At 35.9% G+C, this 16,416-nt stretch overlaps 1 protein-coding gene across 1 annotated transcript; it reads left to right on the top strand.

Moving 5' to 3' along the window:
* The first annotated feature begins 2,798 nt into the window (after nucleotides 1-2,798).
* Nucleotides 2,799-14,468, top strand: LOC140794799 (uncharacterized). The gene is made up of 15 exons (XM_073146992.1): nucleotides 2,799-3,070; nucleotides 3,223-3,882; nucleotides 3,997-4,309; nucleotides 4,902-5,048; nucleotides 5,165-5,253; nucleotides 5,324-5,416; nucleotides 7,893-8,019; nucleotides 9,792-9,856; nucleotides 9,929-10,100; nucleotides 10,951-11,148; nucleotides 11,254-11,301; nucleotides 11,485-11,631; nucleotides 13,017-13,099; nucleotides 13,943-14,058; nucleotides 14,166-14,468. Exons 2-15 carry the CDS (start codon nucleotides 3,284-3,286, stop codon nucleotides 14,246-14,248), a joined length of 2,280 nt encoding a protein of 759 aa, XP_073003093.1. The 5' UTR covers nucleotides 2,799-3,070; nucleotides 3,223-3,283; the 3' UTR covers nucleotides 14,249-14,468.
* The last annotated feature ends 1,948 nt before the right edge of the window (nucleotides 14,469-16,416 follow it).

Raw genomic sequence — 16,416 nt, 5'->3', positions numbered from 1 at the left:
GTCGCCCTCATTGCCATCACCCTTGGCCCTCACTCTCACTCTCCACCCTCACCCCTCACTGCCATCGCCCTCATCCTCGCCATCGCCCTCACCACCCTCACCCTCACCTCTTGCACCCCTGCCCTCATCCTCGGCCATCCTCGGCCCTCGTGCTCACCGTGTACCAACAATGAGCAACAGTGAGGCGAGGGAAGAGAGAGAAGGGGAAGGTGGAGATTGGCTCTACTAGGTAGTTAGTGGTGGGTAGGAGATTTCTACAGCAGTTGGTGGTAGGAGATGTCAATAGCAGCAATCTCAGCACCCAGACTTTTAGAGGTTGAGCTAAGATTAAAGATAAATTATCCTAATTAATCCTAATTATATCTCTTATTATTCTAATTTAATTAAAGAGTCAACATAAAGCTGTATTTAAATGTTTTATTTTCCTAATTATATCTCTATTAATTTGATTGAAATGCACAACAACAAGGACATCTAAGTCATTTTGGGATTAATTAACGGTCACGTAAACTAACTCATCCAATGGAAGAGTGACATTGAAATTTCTTTAAAGTTAAGGGTGACATTATAAACTAAAAAGTTTAGGTACCGTAAAAATCAATTCGGGTGTCAGGATAATTAACCCTTAAAAAAATCATGACCACTAATATCTATGATTGGAATTTCACATGTGTATAAATCACAGGAGGTTTAAAGAATATATGTCACTTCTTTTTTTTTAAACCAACATATTATCTAGATACAATATTTTTCTATAATTTTCATATTATAATATAATAAATATTTATAATATATTAAATTAATAGATAAATACAAATCAATGAAATAATCTTCTATTTCTTCACATCGTCTAAATTTTTTTTTGTTATTTACAACTTACGTAAAATGTTGTTAAGTTCCTAATTTGCACTCTAACCACTCAGTTAAATAAGTAATTTATTTGATTACGGATAGAATAACTTAATGTCGGACCAAAGGTAGCCTTAGGACAAATCTATGTAGGTAAACGATCGGTCAAGTTAACTAAGTTGACAACTATACCCAATTTTCACGAGTATCCCCTAAACTTTTTTAGGTTACAATCCTAAATTTAGGGCAAAGTGAAATGAGTAACAGCGGTGATAGAAAACAGACCAACTATACCACTAAGTTAACAAGTTCATAAATTTAGCTATAACTAGAAAATAAAATAAATAAAATAAAATTACCACCCATTTCTCCACCAAACCCATACCCATTCCTCATCCCTCATCTTCGTCTCCCTCGCCTTATCCCTCATCTTCGTCTCCCTCGCTCCCCACCCTCATTGCTTGCACCATCACTGCCCTCTCCTTCACCCCCCGCCCTCATCGCTTGCAACATCACCCCCTCTCCTTCACCCGCCCTCCCCCCCCCCTCCTTCACCCGCCCTCCCCCCTCCCCCCTCCTTCACCCCCTCCCCCTCCCCCTTACCTTCTTGTCCTCACCGCGTGGAAAAGTGCTATCGAGGCGGGGAAGGGGAAGGTGGAGATGTGACGGTGAAGGGGAGGTTGAGGATTGACGATAAATTAATCCTAACTAATCCTAATTATATTTCTTGTTATCCTAATTTAATTAAAGAGTCAACATAAAGCTGTATTTAAATAACTAGGGCATCTAAGTCATTTTAGGATTAATTAACGGCCACATAAGCTAACTCATCCAATTTTTCTCACGGTGGTGATATTAAAATTTCTCTAAAATTTAGGGTGCACATTGTAAACTAAAAAGTTTAGAGTGTCACCATAAAAATCGGTGATAGTTCAGGGGAAGTTAATGTAACAAAAAAAAAGAATTTCCATATACTTTTAATTTCCAAATAATTACATTTTATTATTAAAAACTATACTATGTAAGAAACTTTAGATATATTTTATTTTTATATACCTAAAATTTTTTTAATTATGAAAAATAATATTTTTATAAGAATTTATATGTTATTAGATATATTGCAACTCCATTCAAAATTTCTATCTGCCTAAAGCGCCGTGCGAAAAATTCTTTGATAAGACATCTAGAATATATAAAAAATTGACCCGAGGTGTAAACGAGAAGCTTGAGCGAGCTAGCTAGCTCGGCTTCGCTCGAGAGATGGAAATGTTCAGCTTAACTCAAGCTAGAAAAGCTAAGCTCGGCTCAGCTCATCTCCAAGTTGGTGAGAAAAAGAGCGGCTTTGATGAAGACTCTCGGTGCGAGTTCGCTGAGGATGCTTGGTGTAAATAAGCCGAGCTTGAGTAGTAAAGATGAGTTTGGCATTAAAGATGGAGATGTTCATGAGCCGTGCCTATTAAGATGTGTTTTAGATTTCATTGGTGAGTGGTGACAACGATGAAGACCTTCCAAGCTCGGATTTTTTTTCTCATTTGCTCATGTGCAACGTATGAGGGCTACACATGCCGCGCATGTTTGAGTAATGATAATAATAATAATATAGTTTCTTAGCTTGCAATAATAATATTTTTTTTACTTTTTGAATTATTTAGATATAACTATTTTGTTATATGAGCTAGTAACATTTCCTCTATTAAGTAGCTCAGCGGATAATTCCGCCAACCATTCCAATTAACTAGCAACCATAATCTTCTATCATAAATTAGTACGACTTAAATACTAAGTTATAATGGTGACATGTTACTTCTACCGTTTGACCAGAGAGATGTGTCATATTGATGGATCTTTGGAGGAATTTTTTTTAAAAATTTTTTTCTGTAAAGTTTCTATAATTCGTCCGTCATCCATGAGCTCCTTTATAAACTTCTCTTCTTACCAAAGAGAAAATTCCGACAAAAAATAAAAATGAAAAGAAAATTCAGACCGATCCGACGGTCCAGATCGAATTCGATTGCAAAATTTCTGAGAGTCCTCGGTCCGCCTCCTTCCCCGTCTCTTCCAACATTCCAACTTCTCCTCTCACTTGCGTATAAATACAACTTCGCCATTCCCACCTCTCTCTCCTTCTAAAACCCTAGTTTTCTTTCCCTCTTTCTCCAATCCATCGCGATTGAAACGGATTCGAATCCCGTTCTTGATCGCCGAATCGAACGCTCTTCCGGTGAGTTCTTTTTCTGCTTATTCTTAGCTCATATGCTCGAAGCAATAGTTGAAATGATTCTTTTGGAGTGGTTTTAGATAGCTAACTTATGATCTAGGCTAAAGGTTTTTGTTTAGTAAATCGTTGGCCTAAGGGGAAGTGATTTGATTCAGGGTGGAACCCGGAAAGATATGACCATAGTCTTCCCTTTTGGAAAGGGAGAAGACATCAAGAATGGCTTCGCGAGCCATCCTCAGAAGGAGGAAGAACCTCCTGGAGCATATAAATTTGACGACTCGTTCGTGTTATAGCGTTTCGGGCTTCGGGCAGGGAAGGTTTGATTATGATGCGGATAGAACGATTGCCCGTCCGCTTCCCAATCCGAGCTCGGGTGATTCTGATCATGGGAAGGAGAAATGCGTGGTGATAATCGAGAAAGGAGACTTATTGGGGCTTTCTGCGAGAGGGTTCCTTAGGCGCCCATATCACGGTATTTCTTCTGTGGGTTATGGATATGGGAGACAAGAGTTTGGTCTGCCCTTGGGAGTTAGATATTTATTGCAGTCCGTTCGCACTGCAACGACTGCTACTGCTGGCCAACCTGAGATTGGTAGTGGGGAGGAGCCTTCTGAAGACCAGAACAAGAAACAGATAAAGGAGGCTTCGCCTGAAGAATGTGATCAGGCTGTTGAAGGATTGAGCACTGCAAAAGCTAAAGCGAAGGCCAAACAGGTGCAAGAATCACAAAAGACCCCACAGTCGATTGTGCAGAAGTTCTGGGCTACGCTTTTGGGGATTGGTCCTGCTTTGAGAGCTATTGCTTCTATGAGCAGGTATTAGGTCAATGCATTTGGAAAATTTTGTTCCTTCTTCTGTTCCTCTTTTGGTGCTTTGTCCGTTTCTTGTTTTAATTTTTTTTTCTGCATTATTCTTTGTGGTTTATTAAGGGCGGATTGGGCTGCAAAGTTTCGCCACTGGAAGGACGAATTTGTCTCCACTCTGCAGCACTATTGGCTGGGTTCTAAGCTACTTTGGGCAGATGTAAAAATTTCTTCCAGATTGTTGCTGAAACTTGCCGGTGGTAAGAGCCTTACAAGGAGGGAGCGGCAGCAGCTGACTCGTACTACAGCTGATATATTCAGGCTGGTTCCTTTTGCAGTGTTCATAATAGTGCCATTCATGGAATTCTTGCTGCCAGTGTTCCTCAAATTGTTCCCAAACATGTTGCCTTCTACCTTCCAAGACAAGATGAAAGAACAGGTATTCAACAATACAAGCTATTTGTAGTTTAAGTGTTCACTTGTTAAACAAACTCTAACAAGGACATTTGTGTTTCTGTTTGTGGTCTATAGCTATACTGTGGATTGTTTTCTCCTGACGCTGATATAGTTAACACTTACCGATTTACATCTTATAAGTCAAAGTTGCAATGAAGTAGGATATATGCAGTTGTGCTTGCTCGTATTTGCATGTGCATGCCAGGAATCTGTATGTTCTACAACTGTCTGGTTTTTTTTTTTTTTTTGCTTCTCCTATTTCCAGTATTATGAACTAATTCTTATTGCCAGTTGGCCTGTAACTTTCATTGCAAGTTCATTTCATGCTAGTTTTACTTTCCCCAGTATCTTGACGCTGATTTCTTGGTTGAAGTTAGGTTTATAGCTTATCTTGAATATTTCTTAATTATCTGTAGCCTTCTCACCTTCATGCTGTGATCAACCATCCTGTATTGTTAGAAAAAAAATAGACAATGGTGATAGCATAAGTTTATGTGGCACTATTTTCTTCTCTGACTCTAAAAGTGTAAGGTTGTCTCATTCTGCTCTTCCATGTCCAATTATTCAACTTGTAGGAAGCATTGAAAAGGAAACTTAAAGCAAGAATAGAATATGCAAAATTTTTGCAAGACACTGTGAAAGAAATGTCCAAGGAAGTTCAAACCTCACGTAGTGGAGAAATCAAACAGACGGCAGAAGATCTGGATGAATTTTTGAACAAGGTATACATTTATTGTGTTAACTCTCTTTTTTGTTGAAGATGTAAGCATGAGAATGGTTGCTGCTTCTCCTTTTCATACTATTGTCTTACGATCTGAAATGTTGGATTTGCAATTAGGTCAGGACTGGTGGAGTTGTTTCTAATGATGAAATTTTGAACTTTGCAAAGTTGTTTAATGATGAGCTGACCCTGGACAATATCAGCAGGTTGATCTTATGCTGATTATTTTCTGATTATCTGTATCTTACTAGATCACTAATCTGTTTGCCTATGCAGGCCAAGGTTGGTCAATATGTGTAAATATATGGGGATCCCACCATTTGGTACAGATAATTACTTGCGCTACATGCTTAGGAGAAAATTGCAAGAGTAAGTCTCATTCGCTTCATGTAGAAGAATCCAGTAAAATATGTAGATATTGAAGATTTTGTACTTTATTTGGTAAATTGGCTTTAAATCTTTTTAAAAACTGCCTATTATGATATTATCTTTACGTACAGCACTGTCTTAAGTTTTAACTCATCTATATTTATGCTGGATCCATTCATAATATGCACAGGTTTGACTAGAGCTTTCCATTTGAATCATGATGTTCAACATATTACTTATAAGGAGATACTTAAATAATCCATGATTTTGTAGAGACATTTAAATTATTTATTTCTCCCTATGATGGTATGCTTTTCTAATTATTGATTGCACTCACATGAAAGTTGCATATGGAACATGGTGAAAAAGGGGATTACAAAACTAGAAGAGATATCTCTGGCTAAAATTTTATTTTAATCCTTCAGATAACTAAACATGAGGGCTTTATTTAGTGTGTCAGTAAGGTGCTTCTTATATCTAAGAGGTCATGGGTTTAAATCATGGAAACAAACTCTTTAAAAATAATGGTAAGACTGCCTACATGGTTTGAAATTTGTGGTTCCGATTTGGCCCCTAGAAAAATTGAATATTTTAGGTCGGAATAGAATGGTTTTAGTCTGTTGTGGCCCAATATAAATGTCAAAACTAGAAACATTGATAGTTTTGGCTTTAACTAATGAGTTTGGGCTTTAGTTTTCAATAAGTTTTGGCTGTTACTGTTTCATCTCGAGTGGAGCTTCGAACCATGGCTGTGTATATCTTCCCTCTCAAGAGTTGAGATTTTGTGTTGGAGAGAGCCGCATGCACCAACATGCCTTTTCTTACATTAATGAACATGACGTTCCAAAAGATTCAGAAATTAATTCATCATTAAGAAATGGTGCTCTTCTTTTTGGGCAATTTTTGCAATGTATAATGGCACTTTTGTTATGCATTGGGATTTGGGACCTGTATGAGAGCCATAAAGCATCTCAAAACAGACTTTTCCAAAGCATTGGCGCAGAACATGTAAAATTTGATTGATTTATAGATAGATTTATGATTGTATCGGAAATTTTATTTTGTTGATTAATATTGACATGCAACTAATTGTTGCAATACATAGTGGAAGATGCAAGAATGTGTTATGATCAATAGATCACCTGATATGGAGGTTTATGTACATTGAAGTTGTATTATTTTGTTGAATAAGGTGAATAAAAGAAACATTAGATAAAGATGAATACTAATAGGTGAGTAAATGATTTTATGTGATATGAATCAATTTGGGGTCGATCTGAATTGTTGATAGTTCTACATGGTTCAGGGAGAATATTTGACAAATATTCTACGAATGTCAGAAAATTACAAAATTGGAATAGCTTCGTAACTTTCAGATCTACGACTTTGATATTCAAACCCTTGTTAAATTAGAACGAGATCTGGGTCTAATCTGGATGGCAAGCCGGCAGTGGTGTTGGTGGTGGGTGTGGCTCGGCTTGTAAATGTTGATGAAGATGGCGTGGATGGATGATGATAGTGGTGGTTAGGTAGATTGATACTATAGAAGAAAACAAGGGAGAGAAGTAGACCGGCCCTACGAGACTAAAGGGATCTACAAATGAGGGAGATTAAAAGCTAGATGAGACCGTACTGACATGAGAGGCAGCAACAGTTGACAAAGCAAGAGGGAGATTGAGGTCGGTGGCCAAGTTGAAAGGGAAGATAAGGCAAAAATTAATTAATCCTTCATTAAGGCATATTTAAGATACAAGCCATAAAACCTTATTTATAGAGGATAAATAAAAGAATCCTAAACAAACTGATAAACTTAGCTAAACCCGCCTTCTTTGTCTTTCTCGAATTAGTTTTTCATTCTACCATATATAGAGTCTGAATGTAAGGAAACTCCGAATATGGAAGTTTTAGATCAGGACGTCATCGGTCTTATCCAAGTAGTTCCGTAATATTCGGACGTCAGATGAATATCTGCTAATTATTTTTCCAAAACTGCGCGGAATTTGATTGAACTGAACTGAGCTAATTAAATAAATTCTATCATAGTAAGATTTTAACTAAACTATATAAGCATAATAGATAAAATAACTAAACTTGATCCATCGAGTCCAATGTTTCCATGATATGATTCGATCTGACTCGGCTCGCATCATTATGGTACATGAATTTCCATTTATATTTCTTGTGTTACTTCCTAAGGTTTTGGTTTTTGAACTTGACAATATTTATTATCTTGTTATGGTCATCTGTTACATGTTTTTTTTAATGTAATTGTCCTAAACTCCTACATTGATAATGGTGCTTTTTTCAGTTAATAGTGGAATTTTGGCTTTGTGCCTGATCTTCAGAGATTAATTGCTCTTCTTTTGCTATTTGTTTATGTTTATTTAGTTTACTTGATATTCTTCTCTTTGTTGAAGTTCGATGTATAATCTGGTTATCTCTTAAATCATAGATGTAATAATACTTTTCTGTGCAGGATTAAGAATGATGATAAGCTAATCCAAGCAGAAGGTGTGGAGTCTCTTTCAGAAGAGGAACTTAGACAAGCTTGTCGGGAAAGAGGCCACCTTGGATTGCTATCAACAGAAGAGATGCGTCAGCAGGTTTTTGTCACCTTGAACTTGGTTTTCTAGTTATTGGTCCTTAGTGGATCGAGAAATTTGAGACATGAAATGACATAACACTTAGCCTCTTTGGCAACTCTGTATTGAGAATCCAAAGTATTCAATTACTAGAGAAGTTGGATTGCCATTAAGATAATTATTGTATTACTTTTAGAGTAATCTTAGAGATGGCACTGTTTGGATAACTAAAAGGATTTGTTCAACATTGTGTTGGTGCATGAGGGCTTGGGATTCTGTCTGGGCTGATCTCATGCGTGACGATTCGGGTGGGCCATCGGATGCATATTAGTCATGCGCATCCAATGGCTCCGATCGCACCCACTCACATCCAACGCCCCCATTGTATTTGCATTCAGGAGTGATTTGTGCCGTCAAATATATGCGACTAGTGTGTTGATGCGCATCCAACTACCACCTGGACCCAGCCCGGTTGGAAACCATGCTTGTGCATGAGTGGGTGCGAGTGGAGATGAGGGAAGATAATAGTGTAAGTTTGGAAAGATAAAAGTGACAACACAACCCCAGCGATGCTGGATTTATTTCTGGAAAAAAATTACAGTAGTCTAAGTAGAGTTTCACTTTACACCAAAAATAGGGTAATTTCCAAGGATTCTAGTACCTGCAGCAGCAGCAGCTAGAGAGAGAGAGAAGGAGAGAGAGAGAGAAAGAGGAAGAGAGAGTGAGGGAGAGAAAGGGAGAGAGAGAGGGAAAAAGGAAGAGAGTGAGGGAGAGGGAAAGATTAAAAAAAAAGAGGGTATGAGAGAGAGAAAGAGGGAAAAAGGAAGAGAGCATGAGGGAGAGGGAAAGATTAAAAAAAAAGAGTATGAGAGAGAGTTAGGGAGAGGGAAAGATTAAAAAAAAAGAAGGTATGAGAGAGAGAGGAAAAAAGGAAGAGAGAGTGAGGGAGAGGGAAAGATAAAAAAAAAGAGGGTGAGAAAGAGAGAAAAAGATAGAAAAAAAGGAGTGTGGGAGAGAATGAATACTTTAGACTAACAGTTAGAGAGATAAAAAAAAAGAGAAGAAGGAAAAGAGATTTTTACTTTTTAGGCTTTATATGTGAGTAATTATTATTTTTTATTTTTTTATAATTTTTTTAAATTTTTAGAAATTTCTCAACATTTTTAATAATATTTAGAATTTTATTTAATTAAAATAGTCCCATCCGATACAGGCGGCCGATATGGCCGATACAGCCGATACGTATCGTTTTTTCGGACGGCCGATCCCGATCTTGATACTGATTTTTGGAACCTTGGTAATTTCCTTGAATATTAGAGTAACGTGATACTCTATGATAGGCATCCAAAGTTCCAAACATCACTCTTGAAACTTTTATCCCGGTTTGTGAAATGCTAGTGTTCCATTCCAGTGACTCTAGTAGTTGAGGAGTGCAAAACTGCCCCTTATCATGTGTAACATGGGGAAACTTATAAGAATATAGTAAAAATGCATGTCTATCATCACCACCAGGACTTTTGCCTTGATCGTGTTTCTTGTAATGTTAAGAAACTCTTTTGCCGCCTCAATTTTAATTTTCATAGATACACTTGAATTCTAGAGTTTTCCGATTACATGGTTCTTTGGTTTTCATCATTAAATTAAAATGTTTGGCTAATATACTCCTTTATGAGATTTTGACACAAGTTCTTGATGTATCTTTTTTCTGCATTTATTCATTTAATATATGCATCCATGCCAAATGAAAAGGACTTATGCTAAGAAAAATTCATCTATTTGATCTTTGTGTCCAGCTTCGTGACTGGTTAGATTTGTCTCTTAATCATGCAGTGCCATCTTCTCTCCTCATACTTTCAAGGTAAATGTGCTTTATTAGCTCTGGTAAGCTTAAGTGTTGTTCTTTGTAGTCACTTTTATTTGTTTATGTTAGAGCTTTCACTGTGTCTGGAAAGCTGAAACCTGAGGAGGCTGTTGTAGCAACATTATCATCTCTACCAGATGAAGTTGTAGATACAGTTGGAACAGTATTGCCATCTGAAGATTCTGTTTCTGAGAGGAGGAGAAAATTGGAATTCCTTGAGATGCAAGAAGAACTCATCAAGGTACAACACATGTTTTTCATGGAAGAAGCTAACTTATTTTCATAATATTCTGCAGATCTTTTATTTTTCTTTATTGTAAGTTTATGTTCCTTAGTATTGCTAGCCAGGAATTTCCAAGTGGACATGGAACCTCCCCATCTTTACACACTGTTTGAACTTGTGGAAAACCATCAAATTCGGGAGATGTTGGTCTCTCCAAATGCCTAACATGAAACAACCCCAACCTTTTGTTTTTCTTAGAAAATACAATTAGTTGAATTATTTCCAATTCTGTGAAAAAAATACACATTTTTATTTGTTGTACTCATTCTTTGTGAAATCAGCGAATCTAAATGCAAGCTATCTGATTGAACCACTATCTTTTCCCCTAATTTTTAATATTCTTGTAAGTTGTAACAGCATAAAAAGGTGGATCCTAAAGCTTGTGTGTCCTATAGCTGCTAGGTGATATTAGGGCTTATTTGGGATTACAGTCTGTTGGAATTGCTTGCAGTATTTATATACTCTATACTGTGCATATCTTTCATGCATTGTTACTTCATTGTGTAGTTTGTGTTGCCACAGCATGTTGTTGGAAGATTGCATCCCTTAATTATAACTTTATAGGGCTTAACTTGGTCTTGGAATTTTGTTTGCACTTAGTTGTTATGTTGAGTCAGTAAACATGTTCTTTTTGTTGACCAGTGAAGAATTTTTTTTTTTCAAGTTAGTCTTTTTTGGAGGTTAGAGACTAAATTCCTTGTTGATTGTATTTTATGCTGCTGTTTTTGATAATTTTATTACCTACTTGATTAATGACGTTCTGATATGGATGGTTTACTGGCCTTCTCTTTGTATCAAAATTCTTTAGGAGGAAGAGAAAAGGAAAGAGAAAGAGGAAAAAGCAAAAATTGTGGAACCTGAGATTAGTGAGGAAGATGTGGCTTTGAAGGAGATGACTGGACCTACTGCTAGGGAGGCAGAGGAACTGGCACAAATGAAAACACTGGAAAAGAAGGAACAGCTATGTAATATCAGCAGAGCACTGGCTGTGCTAGCTTCAGCATCTGTAAGAGCTTAAGTTACCGATCCTGTTCACTTTCCTTATTAAGTTGACAAACTGACAATAATCATTCTGAACTATTCATATTGATGTCCAAACACACTTTTGCAGTCTGTAGGTAAGGAACGTCAAGAATTTTTGAGCCTTGTCAACAAAGAGGTATGCATTTAGTTTCTGCAAATGTGATGAATAAAACTGTGCTTGTCTACAACTTAACCTAGATTATTTAGTCCATGTAGTTTAGGTACATTTTATTTATATAATGAAATTCTTTTGGAACCATTATGGATTTGAATACCGCTTGTGTGTGAAAATCATGAATATACCTGTTGCTAAATGCAGATAGAATTGTACAATACAATGCTGGAAAAAGAGGGTACTGAAGGTGAAGAAGATGCTAAGAAAGCATACAAAGAAGCTAGGGAGAAGTCCGATCATGCAGCTGAACAAGCTGCAGGGGACAAAGTTTCTTCAGCACTAATAGATAGGGTAAGAAGCCTTCACGCATTGAGAATTCAAATCCTTGTCGCTCAGCTTTTCTGTTTATGATGCCTGTGCTTGTCTGTCCTGTTATAGTGCAGTTTTAGACAGTATATTATTTTGCCAGGAAAAAATGTGATATAGCGAACTACTATATCTGCAAACTTGGGATCAAGTACTAGACGTGCTCAAGGACTTGTCAGTTATTAGAGATGTACTAGATAGCAACCATGTCATGCTAACAGGAAGAGTTTTGGGTTACGGTGTCCTCCAATAATCATTTGACCAGCATTATTTAACTTTAAAATGTGTGAGTATTAGATTGCCAGTTGAGACACCTAAAATGACTAAGCATCACTGAAGCAATTACATAAGATCTTTAGATACACTAATAATGACATTAGGGACATTTTTATCGTGAGAATGGTAAACTACGACAGTCCTTGTACCCTACTTGGTAGAAATGAATTTGTTCTTGAAGTGAACTGGGAATGTGTTATATAGATCGCCTATCATTCTATTCCACACACAGGGTAAGATATACTTCTAGTACATTTTTCTATCTGCTCCAAAAATTTGGATTTCAATAAAGAGTTGCAAAGAAGAGGTAAAGTTGTGCTTTCCGCTAATTGGCTAATAGTAGCTTGCCATTAATATGCTATATAAATAAATAAACAAATAAATAAATAGATGAAACAAAGAGTTATATTATTCTTATCCTAATATGATCTGACTTTGAGTGGAGCTCATGCAAATCGAGAAAGCTTGAGATTGGCTTGTTTATTGGATGAGCTCCAAGTTTGAGCTAGCTAAGCTAGGTTAATAGATTAGCAGGATTGAATAAAGTTTGGAAGTGGAAACTAATTGACCTTGAGCGTCTCATATGCCCAACAAGCTTATTTGACACCCCAAGTGTCGACTAGACAACAGCGTCGGAAAGGCATTATGCAAGTGTACCATGTTTTATTAGGTCTCGGGAGGCTAACAAGTAACAAGCATGCATCAGAACTATGCTCTCTCGGACCAGTGTACTTTTGAAATCCAGATGGTGGCAGTAATTTGATTGTTTTTGCCCTTCTTTTCAATGGTAACAATGCCTCTCTCGGACCAGTAAAGCATGATAAATGGGGGTGATTATGTAAAAGCTAATTTTTGTCAGAGGCAGGGCTAGTTCTGCAAGTATGATGTTCTCTAGTTAGATTGGACTGCTTGACAAAAACCTAATTTATGCTATGGATCTTATGACTGTAGTCTATTTCTAACAATTCTTTTGATCCTTCATATTATGTATATCCGATCTGCATGGAAATGATGCAGAATTAGTTGATGCATGATTTGTTTTCTCTTTAAACATAACTTATGTAGTAATAACATAAGACTCTGCTGCACTCCAGGTTGACGCAATGCTACAGGAACTAGAAAAGGAAATTGACGATGTTGATGCTAAAATTGGTAGCCGTTGGCAACTTCTTGACAGGTAAGAATTTCTTGAATGCCTGTGTTGATTTTCTTCGAAGTGAAATGCTTAATGCATGATGCCATATAATTTTCTTTCTATGGAAGTAACGGAATCTATTTAGCTACAGCTTAAGTGATATTCAGAAGGTTGTCAATGTGTAAATCCAACACTATGGGCCTGTTTTCTCATGTTTTTCAAGGGAATTTCATACTTGTTATGGTATTCCTTTGTTCATACTAGGAAATCACTTTCATTCTTCTTTGAACTTTTATCACTTTCATGCTGCTCTTCAAGTTTATACTTAGGTAGGTATGTCTTCATTTACATTGCATGCACCCCTTTTGGAGGCAAAAGAATTTAGAAGAATGAAGCTTTCTCATAGAAAATTTCATACTTATATATTTCTTTTTGTCATGGAAATACAAGTAAAAAGGAGATCTCTTGGTCAGGGCTACATTTTTATATTCTTGGTACTAAGTCATGGAATGAGAAACTAGCATCTTTTTCCAAATTATGTAGGACCTGGAGGTTAGTGCACTATTTCAAAATCAATTTCCCATAAAACATGTGGAATAGTTTGGCATGCTATAAGTTTTTTACTATCTTTGCACATAAAACACTTTGAAAGTTTGGTGCCGATGTACAAAAATTTTCTATGAACACATTGAAAACTAAATGCCTAGGCTTGTAAATGTAAAGCAATAGGATACCCATCTGATAAGTAGTTTGAGAGGGAACATGTCTTTTTGTAATATTTTCTTTTCCAGCTAATATATTTCGACAAAAAGGTTGAGATAATGATGCTATTGGAACATATAGTTCCTTCCTATTGCTAACATCTTGCTTCTATCTTGCTTCTAGTGATCGTGATGGCAAAGTGACACCAGAAGAGGTAGCAGCTGCTGCTATGTATCTCAAAGATACCATTGGAAAGGATGGTGTCCAAGAACTTATTAGCAATCTTTCTAGAGATAAAGGTTCATATCTTAATAATTTCTACCATTCTGTTGCTTAATCGTATATTCTTTCCTTTTCCAGAGGATTAGCTTCACATGCTAACCTTGTAACCTGTTTCTTGTAACAGAAGGAAAGATTCTTGTGGAAGACATTGTGAAGCTAGCATCACAAGCAGAGGAAGACAATAGAGATGAAGCAGCAAACATATAGGTTTCATAATATCTGAAGATTACTATCGATATTAAAATCATTATATCCATTCTTTTTTGTAAGATGTGACTACAAGCGGCTGTGGTAAATCGGCTAGCATCCAATTAAATAATGGAGAAAGCCCTAGATGTTGATTTTGTGCTTCTCTGCAGTAAGCACACTAGGTGACTTATGATCGTGACTTGGTATATAAATGTTGAGATGCATAGTTACACTGGTAGTTTCATTGCAGCACCTGGCAAGGAGCTTTTTATGGGCTATCTTGCGTCATACCCTAAATACCATGAGTATAATACACACATTTCCTTGAAAATTTAGCCGTCTGAGATTCGCTATTTTAAGTTCATTATTTGGTGTACTCCAAAATCAAAGCATCTTTTAGTGAGATCCATGAGCTGCAGCATTCTCCACCTTATAATCTACTCTCTTTACTATATCAAAATCCATGAGTTCCAGTTCATTAGTTTTACCTCGTCAGTTGTGAGTTGAGAAAAGGCTACTCCAGTGTTCCAACCCAAAGTTAGCTTGTTCTAGCAAAGCTTGGTAAATTTGCAAGAGTCAAAAGAGTACAGCTAACATGAGGTCTGATTTATATATATCTCTATGGAACAGGTACATGTCTGGGCGAGTTGCTTCACACGCACCTGGAAGCATTACCTCCAATTAATGTGATAAAAGAAATGGTAGTATAAAAAAATATGGTAATATAGGTACTTTCCCTTGAATAGGATTTCCTATGTTGTCACAGGCAATTTTCTATGACCATCTTGAATATCCTTAGCAAGAACTTTTTCTATCTTTGAGTTCAAGGTTAGCTACCGGTTGGATAAAGGATTCTTCAAAGTTAACAGCACCATCAAGCCGCCAAGCTATTAAATTACTAAATAATTTTCTCAACAATAGTTATTTAGGATCGAAGTTGATTCTATGACCTCCTTGATTATATGTCTTAGCAAAACCTTTATATTGGTTTGAATAATCGAATTGGCTTGCTCCTTACAATAAGTATGCCCTATAAGAGATAAATTTTTTTTTAATTTAAAACAATAAGTATGCCGTATAAGAGATTAAAAAAAATTAAATTAAAAAAAATTAAAGCAATTTTTTAAAAAGTGTGAAGAGGATCAACCTTCCCAATAAATATCTAAAGATGTTATAGCTAATTTAGTGAAATTATAGCTCACACCCTATATTTTTATTATTTATAAATCAACTTCTATAATTTAACGAATATGTGAAGAAATTATTCTAGTGTTAGATCTATTATCTAAACTTAACTAAATCCTTAGATTAAGTTAATTATATTAGAAAGATTATGAGATGCCCTCGTGTTGTGCCCTAAAAGATATAATTTGACTAAAGAGGAAGAAGTAATCATATTGTGTCCTAAAATAGAGAAAGAGGGAAGAAGAAAGATAGAGAAAAAGATGAAGAAAGAATTAAGGGTATTTTAGTCATTATTATTAAATATATTTAATTTTGATAGAGTATTTCTATTTACCCAAACGGTGTTAGTTTAAATCTAATATACGGTGTTTTCTATATATATTCGATAAATTGTAACACTCGATTTATAAATAATAAAAATATAAGGTGTAAATTATAATTTTATTAAAAAGTAGGGTGTAAATGCAAATTTCTGTTTATTTAACAAACATCTCTAATGCCTACTAGGGTTCTTAATATATAATCTCTGTAGGGTTGACAGGACCCAGCCAATGGATTTATGCAAAATATTGCTTAAAGCGTATTAGGATGTAGTGGTTCCCTTTTAAATATAGTGCCTGTTGGGCCATATTTCCTAACCTGCTGTTTTGGCTTCAATCAATCAGTAATAATCTACTGAAATAATTATACTTAGACCCTTAAACTATCACTTTTATGCTATATTTTTTTTTTACATTTTTTTTGACACAAAAGTTTTGAACTATTAAAAATATCTGAAATATATTTTTATTATCTTTTCTATTCATAAATTATTATGTATTAGACAAAAGACACAGTAGCTATATAATATATTTACTCTTTGATTTTATTTTTATAAAAAAGAGAGAAATATTAGTTTGCCAAAATACTCTTATCTTCTTCCTTCCTAGGGTATATATTATTTAGTCTTTTTAATTTTTCCACCTTTGTATATTATGTGTGGTAAAAAGAGTGTTAAATAT

Source organism: Typha latifolia, chromosome 9, assembly GCF_019914945.1.
Source record: "Typha latifolia isolate L0001 chromosome 9, TyphaL0001v2, whole genome shotgun sequence".
NCBI lineage: Eukaryota > Viridiplantae > Streptophyta > Magnoliopsida > Poales > Typhaceae > Typha > Typha latifolia.
Note: the sequence above shows the minus strand (reverse complement) of the source record. Positions and strands in the feature narration are given on the sequence as shown.

Coding starts and splice junctions, on each gene's coding strand:
- LOC140794799 (XM_073146992.1), top strand. CDS start 3,284: ATGGCTTCGCGAGCCATCCTCAGAAGGAGGAAGAACCTCCTGGAGCAT. Junction 5,049..5,164: donor TGGATGAATTTTTGAACAAG/GTATACATTTAT, acceptor ATTTGCAATTAG/GTCAGGACTGGTGGAGTTGT. Junction 11,149..11,253: donor CTGTGCTAGCTTCAGCATCT/GTAAGAGCTTAA, acceptor ACACTTTTGCAG/TCTGTAGGTAAGGAACGTCA.